The sequence below is a fragment of the Rhinopithecus roxellana genome, chromosome 3 (genome assembly GCF_007565055.1).
Source record: "Rhinopithecus roxellana isolate Shanxi Qingling chromosome 3, ASM756505v1, whole genome shotgun sequence".
In the NCBI taxonomy this organism is placed as follows: domain Eukaryota; kingdom Metazoa; phylum Chordata; class Mammalia; order Primates; family Cercopithecidae; genus Rhinopithecus; species Rhinopithecus roxellana.
In genome coordinates, this window is record NC_044551.1 from 146309557 (window position 1) to 146331482 (window position 21926).

General features: G+C 42.4%; 1 protein-coding gene across 1 annotated transcript in view; it reads right to left on the reverse strand.

Annotated features, from left to right (window-relative positions):
- Positions 1 to 4775: 4775 nt before the first annotated feature.
- The window catches only part of CMYA5 (cardiomyopathy associated 5), a 105413-nt gene continuing 88262 nt past the window's right edge, over positions 4776 to 21926 (reverse strand). The window contains exons 10-13 of the mRNA XM_010386005.2: positions 14913 to 15046; positions 12579 to 12678; positions 10034 to 10207; positions 4776 to 5636 (exon numbers count right to left, since the gene is read on the reverse strand). Of these exons, the coding sequence (XP_010384307.2) occupies positions 5390 to 5636; positions 10034 to 10207; positions 12579 to 12678; positions 14913 to 15046 (655 nt within the window). The 3' untranslated portion in view covers positions 4776 to 5389. The remainder of the gene's footprint in view (positions 5637 to 10033; positions 10208 to 12578; positions 12679 to 14912; positions 15047 to 21926) is intronic.

Genomic DNA, 21926 nt, shown 5'->3' on the forward strand with positions numbered 1-21926 from the left:
ACTTGTAGACTTTGGGGTCACCCTGGGTCACAATATTCAGGCTTGAATCTCAGTGGTTATCTAGTTTTCAAATATTATTTAACCATAGAAGGTTTTTTATCAAATAAATTATAATATGGAACCCAATGTGTAATACATATAAAAATTGAGCTACCATGATGAAATGAGATAGGGGTTTGAATTTATGCCCACTTGGCCTTCCTGTTGGATCTCACGTTGAACGTCAGGCACCTCCATGGAATCCCAGTACTCCAGAAACACAATTTAAGTACCATCAATCTAGAACCCAAAGCAGGAATCCACTCTTTGATATTCCAGACAGTTTATCGTTCTGCCTGAGTGCTCATAACCCACTAAGCAACATGCCCCTTAGCCAGCTGTCACTGATGGGTGGTGTTCTTCCTTCTCTTCAACTGAATTCCTCAACTTCTACCCATTGGTGGGACTTCTACCCACTGCTCTTAGTAGAAAAATCAAAATCAGGGTAATTCCTTCCATGTAACAGCTCTTCAAATCTTCGAAGACCTCTTATATCCTTCCCTAAGATGTTTTTGTTCCAAGCCAAATAGTCCTCATTCTCTTAACTATTCTCAAACTATTATAAAGTTCATATATTACTTGGGGATCTGAAATTACTGATATTAATAGTAAAAACAAGTTCAGCATAGAAAGAGAGTTCTCTTACACCAAAACAGGGGTACATGAAAGAGAGGCACACTTTGAGGGTAGTGAAGGAAAATGAGACGCATTGATCTCCTGCTCTAAAAACAGCTCAGGATATACGTTCCGTCATGAGTACTGTGAGGGGGTGGAAATCAACTCCAACTTCACTCAGCTCAGGGATGTGCCTGGACTCACACCCTAGCCCTAGAAGTCACCAAATCAGGGACCTAAAGAGGATGGCTATTGGCAGCAGAGGCACTCAGCTCTTCCTAATAGTATTCTTGAAACACCCCTTAGCAGCTGGGCTCAGGAATTCAAGCCAAGAAGTGCTTAGCATGAGTTAATTTCACCTGATGTTAATTGGCAATTTGCATATCCAGAGAGTTACTGATGCTTGGACAATGACATGGAATCCTTTTTTTTTTTTGAAAGAGGGTCTCATTCTGACACCCAGGCTGGAGTGCAGTGGCAAGAACATGGCACTGCAGGTGAGTGCTACCATACCTGGTTAATTTTTTTGTATTTTTAGTAGAGACAGGGTTCACCCCATTGCCCGGGCTGGTCTCAAACTCCTGGGCTCAAGCAATCAGCCTGCCTCAGCCTCCCAAAGTGCAAGGATTATAGGTGTGATGCACTGTGCCCAGCCCATGGAATCTATTAATTGGCAATAAGTGACATTCTACATCATGGATCCATCAGTTGTTTCAGAGCAGGATGTATCTGCCTGTTAGCACTGTTTAGTAATAATCATTGGATTGATGTTGCACCTGGTTTTGGTGGAGCCTGCGGGAGTGAGGAAAGTGAATTTCAAAGGTTATGCCTATCACATAGCTAGAAAGTATCTGTGACCAGCTCACCTTCTATGAGAGACCATCATCACCACAGACGAAAGTTGAGCTCCCTGGCATCAAGCTGCAACACACATACACTGCTGGTAATTAGAGGCCTGGAGACAATGTGCACACTGTGCAACCCAGTAGTGGGAGGTCAGTGAGGCTTGCGCCTGAGATCTCAGGACCCTTTCCAAGCCTATCCTTCTGGGGGAAAGAGAAAGTGTGTGGCTGTACTGTCTCCTCTGCCTGTCATAAAGCTGTTCCACCAATGTAAACTGTCTGAATCCTGTGTAAACTGTGGGTTCTTTCAGCAACTCAACACTTGGGATGATTAATGGGTAATGAGCACAGTGAGGATGAGAAGGGTCTTCAGATACAGCCCTCAGAGGCCTTAAGGACGCTTCTGATGGGAGAGTGTTGTGTTTGGACTTTAAGCATACATCCTAGTAAGTGTGTGTGATGAGGTACAACACTTTAATTCTGTTGGACTTTGAGGAAGTACCTCCAGAAAAACAACAAGAACATGTTCTGGTTTGCTCCAATAGAAAAATATTTCCGACTTTAACAAAAAATACGTCCATCTAATGTTGCCAGGTGTGTATGCAAACAGAGAATGACCCAGTGTTAATCCTCATTTTTCCCCCCACAAGCTTCTTCTAGAAGCAGAATCGTGTTTCATGTATGATAAAGTATTTTCTCCACAAACAGAATGTTACAGACTCTTCTGAACTCTCAAACAACCATGTGAAAATAATGCTGGGCATACATGAATTAAGGTCACATCGCTATTGAAATAAAAATCAAAGTAACCCCATGTCTTCCAAGAGTTATGACAGCACCAACAACAAAACAGAAGCTTAGGAAGGAAGTCAGTTCTGGGGGGAAGAGAAAGTCTATATATGCATGCATGTGTGTTCACACACACAGTTCTCACACACCACATATATGTGGGGAAATGATCTATGTAAGGAATGAAGCAAAATATAATCATTCTAGTCTTACATCAGAATTTGAGTTGTATCTAAATCCGCACTCTGCCACCTGCCAGCTGTGACTGAACAAGGTTAAGTTATTTAACTGCTCTGAGACTAGTTTCCTCAGCTATAAAATGGCAACAATTTTTATTCTGTAAGGTTTTGATGAGGATTAAAAGAGAGAATTCATGTGCTGTACCTGTTATTAAATTAATAAACATCATTGACAGATTTCCAGGGGAGCAATTTTGACCAAAATTTGCTGACTTCCTTCCCTCCCTCTGAGGCTCTGTGTTATATGAAGAGGAAGGACAAAAGGAAGGGAAATGAAAATCAGAGAAGGGACAAGGAAGAAAAACATTGCTTGACAATTCTCTAATACAACGTGGAAATCATATGAATTTAGTTCTACTTGTCTGTACTAGAATAAAGCCCAAGGATCAACCAAGAAATCTCCCATCACTTGGCAGACAGAAGCTGCTAACACATGGATCTCCTGACCCCAGAGCCCTACCTTCCATCATCCCCTTGCCACAGAGTCAGAGACAGGAGGGTCACTCACTGGGGAGTGGAGGGCTGTACTTAGAGGATTTCTGGAGTCCTTTGTCATGTCATATAAACTACAAAATGCTGTGCTATTCCACATGCTTATTTAACCTGGTGTTTATAATTATCCTGAGAAAAGGCATAACTATAGGATCTGAACCGCCCGAAGCAATTATCTTTTAGGGGCTCAATCAAAATTCATACCTAGTTCTTCCCATCATGGTGGTTTTCTCCTTTATACCAGAACTGCTTCCAACCTGATGGCAGATGCTGCTGGCACTTGGTCCCCTTCGCCCCCGGCTAGTGAGGGTGCATGCGCAGTTGCGTTAAACAGGTTTCGCCATACCTTCTCAGGTGTCTGGATTTCTCATTAACTCTTGATGAGGGCTTTCTCAGGACCAGGAAATGCAGCTTGGAAAGGTGGGGGATGGGAATGACTGCAGTCCATCTTCAACAAGAGGGGATGGACAGGAATTCAGTGCCAGCTTCTGGCACATTCTGTGTGGTTTCCAGAGGGTCCTCCAGCACGGGAGAGCCCAGCTGCCCACAGTGGTAACAACCCACTCATAACACGTGTCCTTTAGTGACTTTATCCACTTCCTCAAATGTTCTTCCTGGAATCACCTCCTAGGTAAACAACAGGCACTGAGTCTTGAAGTTGGTCTACTTTTGGAGGAACCCAAACTGAGACAAATTCTAAAATTCATGTGGTTACACATTCACACCAAAAACAAACAAACAAACAAAAAACCAAACCAAAACAAAAAAGCAGCCAGTAATAATGACCATGGGTGGCTGAGCAGTCAGAACCTGAGGATAACATTTTCAAGGATTGAAAAAGTGAAGCTAACATTCTCCGCAAAGCAGCAAGTTATTTCTCCAGTTTCACCAAGACTCCATCTTGCCAGCAACTGCTGGAATTGCAATCTGGGCGGTGATGGCCTCCAAGGGCTCTAGTATGGCAGTTACAGATCCAGTTTGGATTTTCTAGCTATTAAACAAGAGATTTTAGAATATACTCAGAAAGGAGGATATTTTTTCTCAACTCAAGAAAACATCTGGGCCAGGTACGGTGGCTTACGCCTGTAATCCCAGCATTTTGGGAGGCCGAGGCGGGCAGACCAACTGAGGTCAGGAGTTCAAGACCATCCTGGCCAACATGGCAAAACCCCATCTCTACTAAAAAAGAAAATATAAAAGCCAGTTGTAGTGGCACATGCCTGTAGTCCCAGCTACTCAGGAGGCTGAGGCACGAGAATCGCTTGAACCTAGGAGGCGGAGATTGCAGTGAGGCAAAATCATGCCGCTGTACTCCAGCCTGGGTGACAGGGTGAGGCTCCATCTCAAAAGAAAAGAAAAAAGAAAGAAAACATCTGAATTCAAGTTGTAAAGTGTTTTTTAAAAACTGCAAGTATGATCAACACATTTACATTATAGAAGACAAGCACAATCATCTCGACATACATTCTAGATTTATCCACTTTGCACACATATTTTAGAAAGATTTTCAGGGATTCAGTATAATATCTTTAAATGACCACTTAATTTTAGTAAAAATAGATTCCCAGCTTCTGTTAATTGACTGTAACTATGGTCTGAGAGTGATTAGATTTTAAAGTGTTTGTGTGTGTAAAATTCTCACAGGAAAACCAGTAGTAGTGCACCGTACTGACGTGTGATGAGTTTTACTCTGCAGTTTGTCCTGCTCCAGAGATGCCAGACCAGTAAATTACATGGAGTAAGTTCACATAACACGACTGGTTTTATAGACTCTAACCATTTATTTAACAAATGGAAATTTCTAATATATAGCACTTTTCTACATTTAAAATTTTAGGGAGGAGAGACTCATGTTCTACAGTATACATTATTACAAAAGAGTTCATTATGAATTTAAATCAGCTAAAACACTTTCTCTAATAATTAGGATTATCATCCTTTAGTGCAGCGAGGTGACATTTTGTGGAAAGCGTCCATGTCTCTTTGTCAGAGGAGATGTCTTACCAGCACAACCTTCCTTCACTCTGACCTATCCATCAGAGAATTTCCTTTACCGGTAAAACAGATGGAAGTCCATTTCTCTTTTTTGGTTCCCAACTCAAGTGCAGACCTTTTAATTTAGGAAAGAACTCAAACTTATATAAACTAAAGAGTGAAGGTTGTTGTTTTCATTCTGTTTACTCACACACTGCTCTGTAAAGTCAAGGTTTTCTTGTTGATTTTGCTCACATGCTGATTGCTACGCGTGCAGCCATCATTAGTGCAAATGTGTGGGAGACTTTTTGAATAATGTATAGCACCCAAAGGAATGAACAGCAGACCCCCCACCCCCAAATTTAAATCACTGCTCTTGTAAATCCTGAAAGCCAAGGATCACTTGTGCCTTACAGAATCCGGGGGTTCTATCCCCAGGTGCAAAGTACATTTTCCAGGTTTCTCCAGGGCAAAGGCAGGGTGGACACCCTCATTAAACCTGTGCCTGATGAGGAAGAGCAACTGGCCGCTCTCCGCGTTGATGAAGATAAGTCTCTGGTTGCTGTAGTCCAGCAGGATGCCCACTCTGGCTGGACGCTCAGTCACGTGAACATCACTCACGATACCACTGTAGAAAAATGTGTATCTGAAATGAAAGAGAATGGGAAACGTAAAACTCTGGAACTCTCAAAGACCTTGATAAGGAAAGTCACTTGGGAATAACCAATTCTTCAGTTATTAACTCCACTTCACAATAAGGACTTGCAATAATGCTGTCCCAAATACTTTCTCTAGATTTCTTCTAGATGCTAAAATGCAGAGCTCATCCCAACAGATGAGCATGTTTAATAATTTTGCTCCTTCTACATCAGGAGGCAGTCCCAGAATAGCCAACATGCCTCCCTTGTGATTTTTCTCCACATTCTAATTCTCTCCCAGTTGCCCACATGTTTTAACTACCGCATTCATGGCATGTCATTCTTTTGAATAAAACTCCTTTGAGGCTGCCATGTATTTTTAAAAGTACTACAGGCTTGCCTTCCATACAATGTATTAATTTTACAGTTTTAAAAATTTATAGGTAACTTACATAACGGCCTTTATGAAGTTTAAGAAATATTTCATTATTTGCCAACTTCATCCTTTGTTTCCACTCCCCCTTCCCCAAACCAACTTTCCTTTTCATTTTCTCAAGGTTTTCTGCAGCCTTGCCACCAGAGGGGTTGCCTTTGATTCCTCTCTCTAATTCAGACAAATTCAACTCAACAATGATTCCTTGCACATATCTGTGTATCCAGCACTTTACTAGGCGCTCTGGGGGATGTGAAGGGCATGAAGTACTGTCCTTGCCCTCTGGGATCCCATACTGTATGGGGCAGGAAGGAAAAATTGCCCACACTTGAAACTCAGACCAGAGCTGGGAATACCTCTCAGGGCACAGATCGTCAAGTGTTTACTAGACACATTTAATGAACCTGTTTTGGTTGTGAAAGGAAAGGTTCAAGGCCAGGCTGGAAAGGAGAAAGTGCTGACCAGAAAGTTTGGGGTTTTCTCCTAGTAGTCTTTGAAACTGAGAATGGGGCCCTGAAAGTAGGGGAAAGAATGGAATGAGAGATGGAAGAAGAGAGATGAAGGAAAGGTCTATGGATGTGTAGGCTGTAGGGGTGGGAGCACAGCAACACCAGGGCAGTTTGGACCTAAGAATCTGGGTAAGTGACGGGTCTGGCAGGGAGAGCTGAGGATCTTTAAGACTTGCAACATCTGTCTTAAGGCCCAGAAGCTCAAGTGTAAGTATTTAGGGGATGGCAAGTTGGCAACTTCATTGCAGAAAGAAGCTCAAGTGGAAGGGCAGAGATTCATGGTGGTGGGGAGATAAGTGAGACTTTTGAGTTGATAAAGGACGTTTTCAACGCCTTGCTAATGAGAGAGATGCCAGAACACTATGACATTCTGGAACCTACAGAACAGCCTAAATGTTTCAGGTAGTAATGATGGGGACTGGCAGTGTGAGCTGGCTCTTACAGAAGGCTTTGGGAGCACATGGGCTCACACTCAGTCAGATAGGACAGGCAGGACTTGAATAGGTGAAAAAGAAGGAGAAAAATCCACACAGTAAGGGCAGCAGCAGTGATGGTGAGGTGGCCGAAGAAGCCCGTATGTGGCAGAGAACATCACCATTGGCCTGTTGGGTTTGGACAGGACACAGGGATGACTTTTTGGATGTTACGTGGATAAGTCAGTCAGGGGCCAGGCTCTAGATTTGCCCTGTCTAACACAGTAACCACTAGACATGTGTAACCACTTTCATTAAATTTAAAGTTAAACAACATTTAAAATTAAACAAAATTTAAAATTCAGCTTTTCAGTCCTACCAGCCACACTTCAAGTGTTTAATAGCCACATGTGGCACCATTTTTTCTATTATTGTAGAAGGTTCTATTGCATAACGCTGGTCTGGAGGGTTCTAAATGCCTAAATGAGTCATTTCTCCTCCCCTGCTTGGAAGGTCCCCGGTTCCTGCAGGCCCAGCGTTGGTCATTCCTTGAGCCAATCCCTACCCCGGAGGCCAAGTGGGGAAAGGTATTCCCTGAATCCTTGTCTCCACCAGTTCTGCAGGATGCAGAACCTGACCAGCCCTGCTTCTGTCTCTATTTCTGGCTTAGCACGCCGTTCTTCCACTAACCTCAACTCTGGCCCGAAGCCAAGCCTGCCTGCGTGGGGCCTCTCTGCCTGGCTGGCTTTGAACAGAGACCTGGTTGGTCTCTGTTCAAACAGGAATCATCCAGAAGCCTGGCTCTGAACACCTGCATGACCCAGGAACTGCTTCCCCTCCCCCTGGTGGACTGAGGACCCTTACTCCCTTGAGTCCCACCTCTGGCCCACACTCAGCGCAGACCCCTTTGGACACTGGTGGTAACTCCCCTCAGGGCTCCTTGCCCCAGCCTGGCCACATTCTTTCTGGCTGCTCCTCTTCACTGTGTCCTGCAGGTGGTCCCACCCAAGTTCTGACACCACTATAGATGTTTGTAGATTTTTGAGCAGAAAAAGCAGGGACATGATGAAAATGATGTTTTAGAAATATTTCCCAGTTGCAAGTGGGTAGAGACTAGAAGTGAGGGTGCAGGCTGGGTGGCTGCTGCTGAAACTGCAGAGGAGGTGCAGAAGCCTTGAGCTAGCATGGCAAGTTTAGGAATGGACAGGAAGGAAACCAGCAGACTCTCCTGAGACGATCTTCATGCCTGCTTTCCAATTGTGACATCTGAAAGCCTAGATTCTGTGAGTAGAATCAAGAGTAATACAGGTTGATTTAAAATCATTAAACCAGAAAAAGTAGAAGACAGGAGGGGCTGCCACAGGAGCACTCTCAGAGTCCCAGAGGCCAGGGTGCCCCAGGTGAAGCCCTCGAAGGATGACATGAGGGCCCCAAGACCCCGTCTCTCTGTGCTGAGACCACACAAAGGGACACACTCTTTCTCCCAGAATCTATGGCACCCACTCCAAGCCTGAAAGAGCCAAAGGCCAAAGCTGTAGGTTGAACTTGTCAACAAAATGTACAATTCTGTTTTCTAGAGTCCAGGAATTTGTTATTGGGGGTTAGTCCTTGGTGTGGGTTTTTTAAAGATTTGAGTAAGGACATTTTCATGAAATTAATATGCAGTTTCAGTTCTGAATCTACTAACTGTAAACTGAATTTGAGTGATTTCAACTCTGGGTAGGGGCTGGGTCCTTAAGCATTGCACAGCACTGAATATCAATTAATCAGAATTGCTCTGACTTGATGAAATGTGACTTTAAGTAGTGCTTGGAGATGGTGTCCTTATGAACCATCTCAGAGAATCAAACTGTCAAGCAGGATGCAGGGAGAAATGTGCAGCCAGAGATATGCAAAATCCCAATCTGTGGGCCTTTTCTGGGAACTTGCAAGCATTGAAGGCTTCTTTTTAAAGCATTACATTTAAATAATGCCTCACATTTGTATGATACTTTACTGTTCCTAAGCTCTTCCCTGTACCTGATTTCATGTGATCCTCACAACCCCAAAAGGTAGCAAGCCAGGCATTACTGTCGCCTGCTGAGCTAGATGATATAAGGTATGCTCAAAGGGTTAACCCACTTATGGCAAACAGTCAATAGGAGGCTAATTGAGGATGGAGCCAGAACTAAAATTGGAATCCTGGCTCCTAGTCCAGTGTTCTTTCTATTAAACCATACTGTGAGCATATTCAGATCAACATATGCCTGTCTGATCGCTCTGAGACTAACACAGGCTAATGGCTTTTTCACATCAACCAACCAAACAATACAGGTAATATAGAAGAGAGATTGGCAAACTTTTTCTATAAAGGGACAGATGTAAATATCCTAGGATTTGGCAGACATCTGTCAGCTCCACCATTGTAGTGTAATATAATGCATAAACAAATGAGCATGACTGTGTTTCTGCAAATTTATTTACACAGACAGGCAGCAGGTTATATGTGGCTTATGGGCTATAGTTTGCCAACCCCTGATATGGACCAATGTTGGGGGAGATGTTGGAGATCTACTTCTTCCTCACTCCTATTGATTCCTTCTCTGTGGAGGGACTCCTTTTAGCATAGAGACTCCTTGTGGTCTCTCTCCACCCTGTGGTGAGTTTAGAAGGAAAAACTGTGATGCAAAGCCCATCAGCCCCTCCCTCTTCCCTGTCTCTTACTGCTACCATGGAGACACACCTCCTTCTCTGCTTCTCCAGGCACCAACTCTGCCCTGCAGAGCAAGGAAGCTGACCTGGCCCGGGCTCTGGTTGGGTAAGTCTGCCTCATAATAGGGTTTAAGATAAGAAACCCTCTTCAGGTATGATTCACACACTCTAAAATCAGCTTCCTCAGTAATCAGAGTCAGAGTTTCATCTCCATATACTTGACTCTTGTTTTCTTTCTTAGTTGGCTCAGAACTTGGGCATGGAAGTGGGTGCTATTTATCAGGTCCCTCAGAGAGCCCTGCCTGGACACCCAAGCATAACATTTTGATGAAGAGGGGAGGGGCAGGGCTCCAGCTTACCTCTGTGGCTCAGAGCAGTGCATGTACCATGAGGTCTCCCCTTGTCCCAGGGCACCTGCCCGCATGGCCGAGCTGGAGCAGATGCCGAGTCGATATGCTGGGCAGTCTGTGACTGTGGTTTCCCAGTAATGCTGGCCACAGGAAGGCAGCTCCTCACCCAGCACTGACGGGATTCTGCGGGTGAAGTCAATCGGAGTATGATTAGCACAGGAATCGCCAGCCTATATTTCATGAGTGTAAACATTCACGAATTCACACAGTTTAGGCAGGATACTGCCCTTGGAAACTGCTGGAATTTAACTAAAGATACTCTTTGTTCATTGTGTCCCTAACCTTAACCAGATCACCACAGAACTCTCCAAACTCTCAACAGGCATTTGACATATTTCCAGTCACATACATACAACATGCATGTTGTATGCTGCATCTCTTAAAAGAGCCAGGAATCAGGAAATAACTAGAATAATGGTAGGACAAAAAGAAATGCTGCAGTCTCTGCCTATAAGGCGACTTCTCTTCATAAATACAAGGGAAGCAGGTAGGAAACATAATTTGCATAGTTTTCTTCCAAAACTTGCAAAAAAGAAATCTCCAAAACCTTAACCATGACTTCTATGCCTCCTGACCTTACTGGACACAGCCACCAAATGAGGTGCAGCTCTTAAATGACAAGACAGCTAGTGCTGGCCAGAGCCAAGTGTGGAATTAACCGAGTATGATTAGCGGTCAACACAGTCCGTAAGATTCTGGCCTCTTTGAACTGTAGTAGGTGCCCCTAAGAGGTTAGTTGAAGGTTTCCTTTTGTCTCACCTTAGCTATTTTTATAAGCACCTCAGTGAAATGAACCAAAAGCACTTTCAACTGCTGATGGGTGACCTTGTTTGCAAGAATTGCTCAATTTTGCTTGGAAATGGCTGAGACAGCAAGGAAGCATTTTTAATTTAAGCAGCGTTAACATTCAGTCAGCACCTCTCCTTCTCCCCTTTAACAGATGAGAAAATGATTAATGCAAGGGAATGTATTTCACTTTTCATGTCTTTACTCAACAACCTCATTTCAGAGAGGTGGCTACTGACAAGCCCTCACTCTGGAGCAAAGCCCAGCTGCCTGATATTTATGAGCTAATTTTCAGGTTAATAATAAATACAATTCTATAAAACATATTACAGTTATCATCAGTTATTATCTGTGAACTCTTACCCTCCTCCAGTCTATTTATTTTCTTTTAGATTTTTTGAGGAATCCAAAAGACAGAAAAGCTCAATCTATTTCTTAAATATCTTTTTTCCCTGAATTCACTCATTTGTATATTTTTAGCACCTGCAATGTTCCAGGCCCCATGCTAGATTTGAGGGATTCAAAGATGCACAGGATGGGGCTGCTGCTCGAAGATGACAATGATGAAGTGGCTGACAAATGACCCCACAAGTTATCTGTTCTTTTCCACAGACAAGATCAAAGGGTGCCAGGGTCCAGAGACGCCTTGGCCAGAACCAGGAGCAGGTAACACCTGAGCTTGACAGGCAAGTAGCAATGTGACAGGGAAACAGTGCAAGTCACTGCTGGCTGGCTCAGTGCCTTCTTGGGAGCACCTGGCAGCCGCCACCGACACCAGGGCGCATCAGCACCATCAGCAGCCTGTGTTTCATGTGTGTTATGGTTTTCAAGAGTTTCACATACCTTCTCCCATTCTGCCATTTTGATCTGCAAAATAACCCCCAGAGCTTGCAGGCAAATCACAGGGCAGTTTCCCCCACCTGTCCTCCACCTTTGCCTCTTCTTTTCTTTGATGCTTCCTTTTGCAGCAGCTACTATGGGAGCAAGATTCTGTGGCCCAGAAACTAGGAACTCAATAAAATGTCCTTCTCTTCCATGCCTTTTTTTTTTTTTTTTTTTTTTTTAAAGACAGAGTCTTGTTCCCAGACTGGAGTGCAATGGCACAATCTCAGCTCACTATAACCTCCGCCTCCGAGGTTCAAGTGATTCTCCTGCCTCAGCCTCCCAAGTAGCTGAGATTACAGGCATGCACCACCACATCTGGCTAATTTTTGTATTTTTAGTAAAGATGGAGTTTCACTATGTTGGACAGGCTGGTCTCGAACTCCTGACCTCAAATGATCTGCCCACCTTGGCCTCGCAAAGTGCTGGGATTACAGGCATAAGCCACTGTGCCCAACCTCTTCTATGCCTTTTCAAGAGGGTTGATAAAATATCTGGTTTGCTATAGAAAAATAATAAAAGAATTACTGGACCCTTTTGCCCCCCATTGAACCAGAGATCATACCTTAAATAGCCAATGTTTTAATCAAACCATCTGTGCTTATATTTCCAATAAAAATATTGACACTTGCTCCAAGTGATGAACTATCACTCAGTAGGGAACCACAGCTGAACAGTGTGGATGTGCACACACTGATATTTGAGACCACATCCCGATATGTTCACTGCACCATGAATATGCTCAGGGGAGGCCATCCTGAGGTGACACACACTAAGATCCTACTGCCAGGCCATCAGCTCACTTGTGCTTTCTTCTTCTACTTACTCTGTCAGCCGTCTCCTCTCAGCAAAGCTGATCACTGTCCCACTTGAGGAAATGTGTAGAGCAGGATGAGCTGTTTCTCTCAACAAGAGAAATCTGGTTCCTATTGCAGGTGAGAAAAGAGGATTAAAACATTGCCATGACGGCCGGGCGCGGTGGCTCAAGCCTGTAATCCCAGCACTGTGGGAGGCCGAGACGGGCGGATCACGAGGTCAAGAGATCGAGACCATCCTGGCGAACACGGTGAAACCCCCGTCTCTACTAAAAAAAAGAAAATACAAAAAAAAACTAGCGGGGCGAGGTGGCGGGCGCCTGTAGTCCCAGCTGCTCAGGAGGCTGAGGCAGGAGAATGGCGTGAACCTGGGAGGCAGAGCTTGCAGTGAGCTGAGATCCGGCCACTGCACTCCAGCCTGGGTGACAGAGCCAGACTCCGTCTCAAAAAAAAAAAAAAAAAAAAAAAAAAAAAATTGCCATGAGGACCAGTGCTGTTCCTAAGCTAAGCCCCACATTTCAGACCCTAGACTCTCTTTCCCCTGACATCAAAATCCCCCACGCAGTGTCTTCAGATCCACAGCTGAAAATTTCACTCATGATAAGGCCTTTGTGGATGCTGGTGGCTGGTTACCTCTAGCTGGTGCCGCAGGTGCGTCCTCACCTCTACACCACTAATAGAGGGGTACCCTCTATCAGTGCTCACCCGCTGTGCAGTGTGCTCCTTGCACCAGCAGCATCTACATCACCTGGAAACTAGTTAAAATTTCAGACTCTCAGACCCCACCGCAGCCCTCCTGACTTCAAATCTGTATTTTAACAAGATCATCAGGAAATCTGTGTGCATATTAAAATTTGGGGATGCAGGCTGGTGAGATGGTTCACGCCTGCAATCCCAGCACTTTGGGAGGCCAAGGCAGGCAGATCACAAGGTCAGGAGTTCGAGACCAGCCTGGTCAACATGGTGAAACCTTGTCTCTACTAAAAATACAAAAAATTAGCCGGACATGGTGGTGCGCACCTGTAATCCCAGCTACTCAGGGGTCTGAAGCCGGAGAATAGCTTGAACCCAAGAGGCAGAGACTGCAGTGAGCCAACATCGTGCCATTGCACTCCAGCCTGGGTGACAGAGCAACACCCCATCTCGAGAAAAAAAAATTAGGGGATGCACCGGTATAACCTAAAGGAGAAACTAACAATGGAAGAACAGGCACCATGTGGGGACTGCGGGGAGAACACTGCTGGAAGGGCAGCCCTCGCATCTTCTCTTCGTAAACATCAGGCTGGCCCTGACTATGTCACAAACAAGGCACAAGCACAAGATGTTGCTGGGTAAGCAGATCGCTTGTTGTGCCCACTCAACCTTGTGCCAGCTCTGGGTCTAGGATGAGATAAGAAAATGATCCTCTTTCCATTCCTCACTTCCTTTCACAAAAATTGAAGAGACAAACATTTTTTGTTGGCATCATCTAGGTATTTTCCCAAAAATGTCACTGAATAGTTTCATTACTTCCTTGAATTACTCTGTTGGTCATTCGTTCAACAAACATTAACTATCACAAACTATGTGTCAGGCATCAAGAATAAACAGAACAAGGCTGGTAACTTGTTCACAGAGTTCAAAGAATATCCCCAATCTACCACACATATACACACACCATACCCACAAATTATAACACATTGTGAGTCCAATAAAAATCATCTGGAGAGGCCAGGCGTGGTGGCTCACACCTGTAATCCCAGCACTTCAGGAGGCTGAGGCGGGCGGATCACCTGAGGTCACGAGTTTGAGACTAGCCTGGCCAACATGGCAAAAACCCATCTCTACTAAAACAATACAAAAATTAGCCAGGCATGGTGGACATGCCAAATCCCAGTTACTCGAGAGGCTGAGGCATGAGAATCACTTAACTCAGAAGACAGAGGTTGCAGTGAGCCAAGATCATGCCACTTCACTCCAGCCTGGGTGACAGATTGAGACTGTCTCAAAAAAAAAAAAAAAAAAAAATCATCTAGAGAGATTTCTAAAAACATAAATGTTTAAGCCCATCTCCAGATCAATTAAATCAGGATCTTCAGGAGTGGAGTGGAGGAGTGGAGGCAGGGAAACAGTATTTTTTAAGCACCCTGGCTGATTGCTAATAGGTAGCCAAGGTTGAGAACCTGTAAAGCAGAAAAACAAAAGAAATATCTTGACCTTTGACCAACCTTGGGTCCTCATGACAAAAACCTACCACTGACAGTAGGTTGGGAGTTTATAAAGTTGCCCTCTAGGACATCTTCTCTGAGGGGTAGAAAGGAAGGAATCGCTTGGAAATAGCTCACTGTGTGCAAAGGAGAAAGTACCTCTGGTGGAGATGAGAGCAGCTTCACTCTGTTCACTTGTCCCAAATGCATTGATGGCTCGCACGTAGAAAAAGTAGTTATCATTGGGTTGGAGGTTAACTTTCAGCTGGAGTCCTTTGATTCCAGAGAAAGATCTAAATACAAGAGGAAAATAATAATTTTAAATATAATGCCACGTGCTAAATGATTCCTATTTCAATTTGGTAGTGAATGAACATCTTTTATTAACAACAAATAACTTATTTTCTTCCCCTTTTATGACCACTGGATTAGCAAGCCAGATCCTACAAAATGGCCATTGTCCACTAAGATTACTTTATCAAATAATTTCTATTATGTGCTTTCCAGAACGCTCTTTGGAACAGAACCAGACACTTAAAAAAATTCAGAAAACAGACTACTATTGTGGTTAGTGAATCGCCAAGAATATAGCATTTTCTTTATCAATTTTTGGCCAGAGGGCACTTTTGGATTAAGATGATATTAAACCAGTCTACGATGATTTTGTACATGATCATCATGCTGAAGCCATCAAAGTTAATAGAAACTGAAGATCTTTAAGGAAAACGAAATCTTTTTTTTTTTTTTTTTTTTGAGACGGAGTCTCGCTCTGTCGACCAGGCTGGAGTGCAGCAGCATGATCTCAGCTCACTGCAAGCTCCGCCTCCCGGGTTCACGCCATTCTCCTGCCTCAGCCTCCCGAGTAGCTGGGACTACAGGCGCCTGCCACCATGCCCGGCTAATTTTTTGTATTTTTAGTAGTGACAGAGTTTCACCATGTTAGCCAGGATGGTCTCGATCTCATGACCTCATGATCCACCCGCCTCAGCCTCCCAAAGTGCTGGGATTACAGGCGTGAGCCACCATGCCCAGCTAGAAGACCAAATCTTTTAAAGCAAACTCGGTCTTGGCAAGAAAAGAGAATTCTCATTGAAAAAAAAAAAAATCCTCAAAGTTGCTATTCCTAAACTGCCTATTTAACTTAAAAGAAAAATGCTGATAGTGGTGTCTAATTGGCAGTGGGCTTGGCAAGTACACTGTAACAGCCTCACCACTTAATACAAATGGACTTGCTGGATTTGAAGATGGAGCTCTCTGAATCTGCCAACAAGCTAGAATAGTTTTGTGCTTCTTTCCCATTCTCTTTAATCTGTTTGATATCATAGCCTAGAGCATGAATTAAGAAAAAAAAAAAAAGCAAGCAGGGCTCTTTCTTTAAACTTCCATTTGGAGAGTCCTTAGAGTTACAAGTTAGATTCCTCGCTAACGAAAGTTCCTAACTTGGGTGCTGGAGAGCAAGAGTCCTGCTCCCAGGAGATATAAGTGTCAATGAATATAATACTACAATAGCCTTCATGTTCATTCTCAGAAGGGCAGAGTTTTTTGTCTTGGTTTGTGTTGTTTTTTTTGTTGTTGTTATTAATGAATATACCACAAAAGCACCAGAATCAAAGAGTGGTCACTGTTCCACAGATGAATTTTTTTCCAGGTTATTTCTACTTTTGCTGACTTCTTTCACTTCCTAATACCTGTCTTAGAGAATAACATGGAGAACTAGAAAAAAGAAAAAGTGTTCTTGACCCAGAAAACAAACTAATTTCAAACTTCTTAAAAGCAAAACATTTGTAAAGAATAACCACCCCGCCCCGACTCCATGTCTAAAAGGACAAAACTCACGTTGTGCTCCTCAGAAGGCAGGGGCAAGGGAAGCACTCTGGACCTGCTTGTGTAACTGCTGTTTAGTGCCCGTGTCCAGAAAAGGTCAGTGCAAATTCCTCAAATCATATTGGTTGTTATTTTAGAACTGATCACCCAACCAGGCCCTCAGGAGAGGACTGTCCTTAGATACACTCAGACTGGATCAATGACATTGAGCCCCATGTCCACTGACAACTAATTAGGCTTCAGTAATTAATGGAAAACCATGTCCTATGATTGAGAATGTAATTTCTGACTAACATCTAGAATATTATTTTGAGGTAGATGTATTGCTTATCTTACTGGAATCGATGACTGAAGAAGTGTTTTAAATGAACATTAATTATGATTAGTAACAAAATTATTGTCTCACTAAGCATACTTAGCCTGAACTAAATTTCAGACTTCATTCGCTCCCTAAATAAATACGTATCGATCACTTATCATGTGCCCAGGCCCTGTCTCTGCCTGTTATTCTGAGGGCTTGTTGAGGAGGCGGGAGTGGGAAGGGGGAAAGTGACAAGGATTGGTGGGGATATTTTAGCTTTAGAGACAAAGAGAACACACTGGCTTCATTTTATAACAACACAGTTGTTAAACAGCAAGGATACTCTTTTTTAGTTAAGTGTTTGCCCTTAAGATGATGAAGTCTGTCAAAGAGAAAATTCCACATATATAGTCAACTGCATGCTCTGTCTCATTGCTCATTTAAAGAACAAAGGTTCACATGGTATTGAAGTCAAAATATGGGATCCGTCCTGCTTTCAGTGCACGAAACAGGTCAGGCAGATTTGACAAATGTGCACAATGTCCTCACTGAATCTGTGAAGTAAAAGCAGCAGGCATGCAAACAAAAGTAATACGAAATGTGGTGGTGTTTTGTTGTTTACAAGTTGCCATCTTATGCTCAAGCACCAAGAACAAAGCAAAAAAGGTTAGAACAAATGGTTCGTTTCCTTGTCTGCTTATTCTGACTCCACTCAGATGTCACCAAAGTCTTCATGTCAGCTGTCCCTGAGTTTTAGCCTAACGAAAACTTCAAAAATTCTGGAATTTGAGATCTAAAGAGTAGCACTCTTCCAGAGATTATGATTTTTTTAATTTTAGAAACAAAAATCTGTCATAATTGCAACTAAGTCCATATGACTTATAACAAGCATTGCATAGTTTGCAGTAGAATTCAATTTCACAGAATACCCAAACTAAGGTGAGTGATCAGACAGCAAATGAAGCCACGATAGTTTGTTGGTGCTTAGGGATTTTATACCAGTAAATAACATGACTGACGTGACTATGATTGGAAGTCTACAGCCAATAATAAAATTTGAAAGACAATTAGAAATTTGACTCAAATGGTCTCATTTTGGGCCCTAATCGTGGGCTCCTCCCTACAAGCGCCATAGTGTAATGGAAAGAGATGGCTTTATGTGTGGAGGTCCCAGAGACACGAGGGCAGTGAGCAGCGCAGCATCTAGTGCCTCTGAGCAGCAGCCATGAAGTTGATTGCTGGTGGATGATAAGCTCGAGTGGAGCTGAAACTTATCACAGAGCATTGTGCCCAGCAGGCTTCAGAGGCCTCTCAACCTGCTCATCTCGCCCTTAGTAGCTCCACTGCTGCAAAGCAGAGAGAAATGACTTAGAGGAGACTCGCTGTCTCCTCAGAAGGCCTTGGGCTACCCTGTGAATGAGAGACGGTCTCTTTCTCTGTTGTTTCAGAGGCAAATGAGTGGAAGCCCTCAGCAGCTGATGCCTGTGAGGATAGCCTCTCTAGCTTGGGCCCTTTTATTCTGGAAAGTTTGCCATGACTAAGATGGACAATGGGGTGAGAATCATTTATGGTAGGAATTGAAAAGGATTTTTACGAAGTAAAAAATAACTGGGAACATAATGGTTAAGGGGGATATTAAAAGCATTCCCATTAAGTCAGAGAGAAACATGAGGTTAAACACATTGGGAGGTAGGAGGTAAAATTACTACGATTTGCAGATGATGGGACCGTTTATCTAGAGAACCCAAGAAAATCAGCTGAAAAACTCACATAATAAGAGAATTCAGTAGGATGGCTAGATATAAAACTGATACAAGAAATCAAAAGCCTTTATATACAAATAACAACTAGATAGGAGATAAAATGAAAAATCTTATTTAGAATAGTGACAGACATAAAAATATATAAAGATATAAGATCCATATAAAGAACATTTTTTTAAGATGCTACTGAGGGAAACACAAAAAAAGACTTGAGTGAAAGGAAAGGCATATCAGTTCTTGGATAGGAAAATGCAACATCATAAAAATTTCAATTCCCCCTAAGTTATTCTATAAATTTAACATGATCTCTAAAAATAACACATCATCAGGAGCAGGCTGATGGAGGAAGCTACGCATCCTGATTCTAAAGATCATATAAAATATAAACTAGAAAGTAGAAAAAAAAGTCAGGAAGGGACAACCTAATCTACCAGGAATTCTAAATTATAAAGCTATAATAATATAACCAGTATGGTCCTGGGGCATAAATAGATGGATCAATAGACAGATTATAAAGGTCAGGAATAGACTCAAACATACAGTCTCTTGAGTGTATAATAATGGAAGTATTTCAGATCAGAAGGGAAAATGATGGGTTTTCCTGTTGGGACAGCTAGATAGCCATACTAAAATAAAAAAAAAAAAAAGTACAATTTCCTACTTCACACAATCTACTGAGATAAATTCCAGATGATAAAATACCTAGTTTTAAAAATGAAATTACTGTATTGGCTATTACAAAAAACATGAGTGAATAAACATACACTCACACACACACACAGAAAGAGAGAGACAGAGAGAGGGGCAGGGGGGCATTTTAAAATATGCTACCCAAGTTAAAAGCTATTTTCAAAAGACATTGATAAATTCAACTCAATTATTATAAAAAATATACACAGTAAAAATTTTTTAAAGATTAGAAACTTGTATCTTAATAGGAAAGCTAACTTCGTTAAAAAAAAAACAAAAAAACAAAAAAACAGAGCTTCTACAAATCAAAAAGAAAAAATACCACAATCCAAGAGAAAAAAAATTGCTAGGAAATGAACAGTTTATAGAAAAGGAAGTACTGTACATGGCTCTGAACCATATGAAAAGATGTTCAACCTAATAAAAGAAATGCAGTTAAACTAAAATAAGATTTCATTTTCTACGAATTGTCAGAAGATCAAAAGCTTTATCATCCCATGTTTAGGCAAGGGTAGGAAGAACTAAGCACTCTTATACACTGCTAGTCGGAGTCAAATAAACAACTAAAACCTCTGTAGAGACAGTTCAGTAATATCTATCAAAACTCATAATGTACACACTTTTTAACCAGTTATTCTACTTCTAATAATTTAATTTACAAATATATTTGCACATATATGAAATGATATATGCACAGGGTTGTTTACTGCAGCATTGTTTGTGATGGCAAGAGAATAGAAACAACTTCAATGCCTCTCAATTGGTAAATAAGTTAAATTATATTCTTTTTTTTCTTTTTTCTTTTTTTCTTTTTTTTTTTTTTTTGAGATGGCGTGTTACTCTGTCACCCAGGCTGGAGTCCAGTGGCATGATCTCGGCTCATTGCATTCCCCACCCAGGTTCAAGTGATTCTCCTGCCTCAGCCTCCCGAGCAGCTGGGAAAATAGGCGCCTACCACTGCGACTGGCTAATTTTTGTATTTTTAGTAGAGACGGGGGTTTCACCATCTTGGCCAGGCTGGTCTTGAACTTCTGACCTCATGATCCACCTGCCTCGGCCTCCCAAAGTGCTGGAATTACAGGCGTGAGCCACTGTGCCTGGCCTAAATTATATTCTTAATACAATAAAACTTTTTTAAATTTTTATTTTTATTTATTTTTTAAGATGCAATGTCACTCTTGTCACCCAGGCTGGAGTGCAATGGCACAAGCTTGGCTCACTGAAACCTCCGCCTCCTGAATTCAAGCAATTCTCCTGCCTCAGCCTCCCAAGTAGCTGGGATTACAGCTGCCTGCCACCACGCTCAGCTAATTTTTATATTTTTTTTTAGCAGAGATGGGGTTTCACCACGTTGGCCAGGCTGGTCTCGAACTCCTGACCTCAGGCGATCCACTCACCTCGGCCTCCCAAAGTGCTGGGATTACAGACATGAGCCATCACACCTGGCCTAAAATTGTTTTTTCTAATTAAAGTAGTTTCATATGTATTGATATGGGATGCTTACCAAGGAATATTTTTAATCAAGAAAAGCAAAGTGGTGAAACATATATAGTATGCTACCATTTGTTGAAAAACTATAGATGTTTGTATGTCCACAGACTATCTGGAAGGATCAATATGAATCAGGTAGCAGTAATTGCTTCTGGGGAGGAGAATTGGGTAGATAAAGGATAGGTAGAAAGAAGACTTAATTTCCACTGTATTCTCTTTTATATCTTTTTAATTTGTACCATAAGTACATATTCTCTATCCAAATTTAATTAAATATTTTACTTTTAAGAGCTATATTACCCGTTCAGAAGTTCAGGAGTTGGTTGAATTTGTTTGCACAATCTCAAAGGGGACATTAGTTTGAACACTGTAAAGTAGCCTCTCCAGGAATTCGATAATTCAGCAATTTGTGTGGGATAGAAAAAAAGGAAAGGCGTATGTATGTGCTTAAGATAACTTCAGGGGTTGACAATTACAGCGTGTGGTTGTTCTCTGCACCACCAGGTCCAACCCCTGGATCTAAGCATGCTTTCTCCTCAGGGGAGCGGGGCAGCCTGTGTACAAACAGTATGGAGGAATCCAGTGCCATGATTCCTAGGAGCAGCCAACAGTTAGTGTCGTCACTGCAGTGTACCACAGATGGCTAAGTAGCTATTGTTTTTTAAAAACACAGTTGGCTCTTACTGACATTCACATTGGCAGCACTAACACTCAGGCAGTCAGTCAACACCACGTCGTATGAACTGTGAAGAGTACATGGCTGGGCCCTGAAAGACCAGCTAGTAAGGCAGTGTTCCCCAAGCCTGCCTGGGCATATCAGACCTTCTGAATCGGAATCTTAAGAGGGGCCTTCGAATCTAAGTGTTCAGTAAGCATCCCAGTTGATTTTTATGACCATTAAGGTTGGGAAAGATAATCATAAGATAATGTGGGGTAAGAAGGGGTGGGAAGGAAAAAAAAAAAAAAACTACTTGAGAACATGAGCAACACTAAATATAAAAAACTAACTGAATAGCCATGGCTGTTTGAAGCTACTTATAAAATCTTAACTAACTGTAAAATGGAACTTTTTGTTTAAGGTGAAACACTTGGTTAAATCAGGAT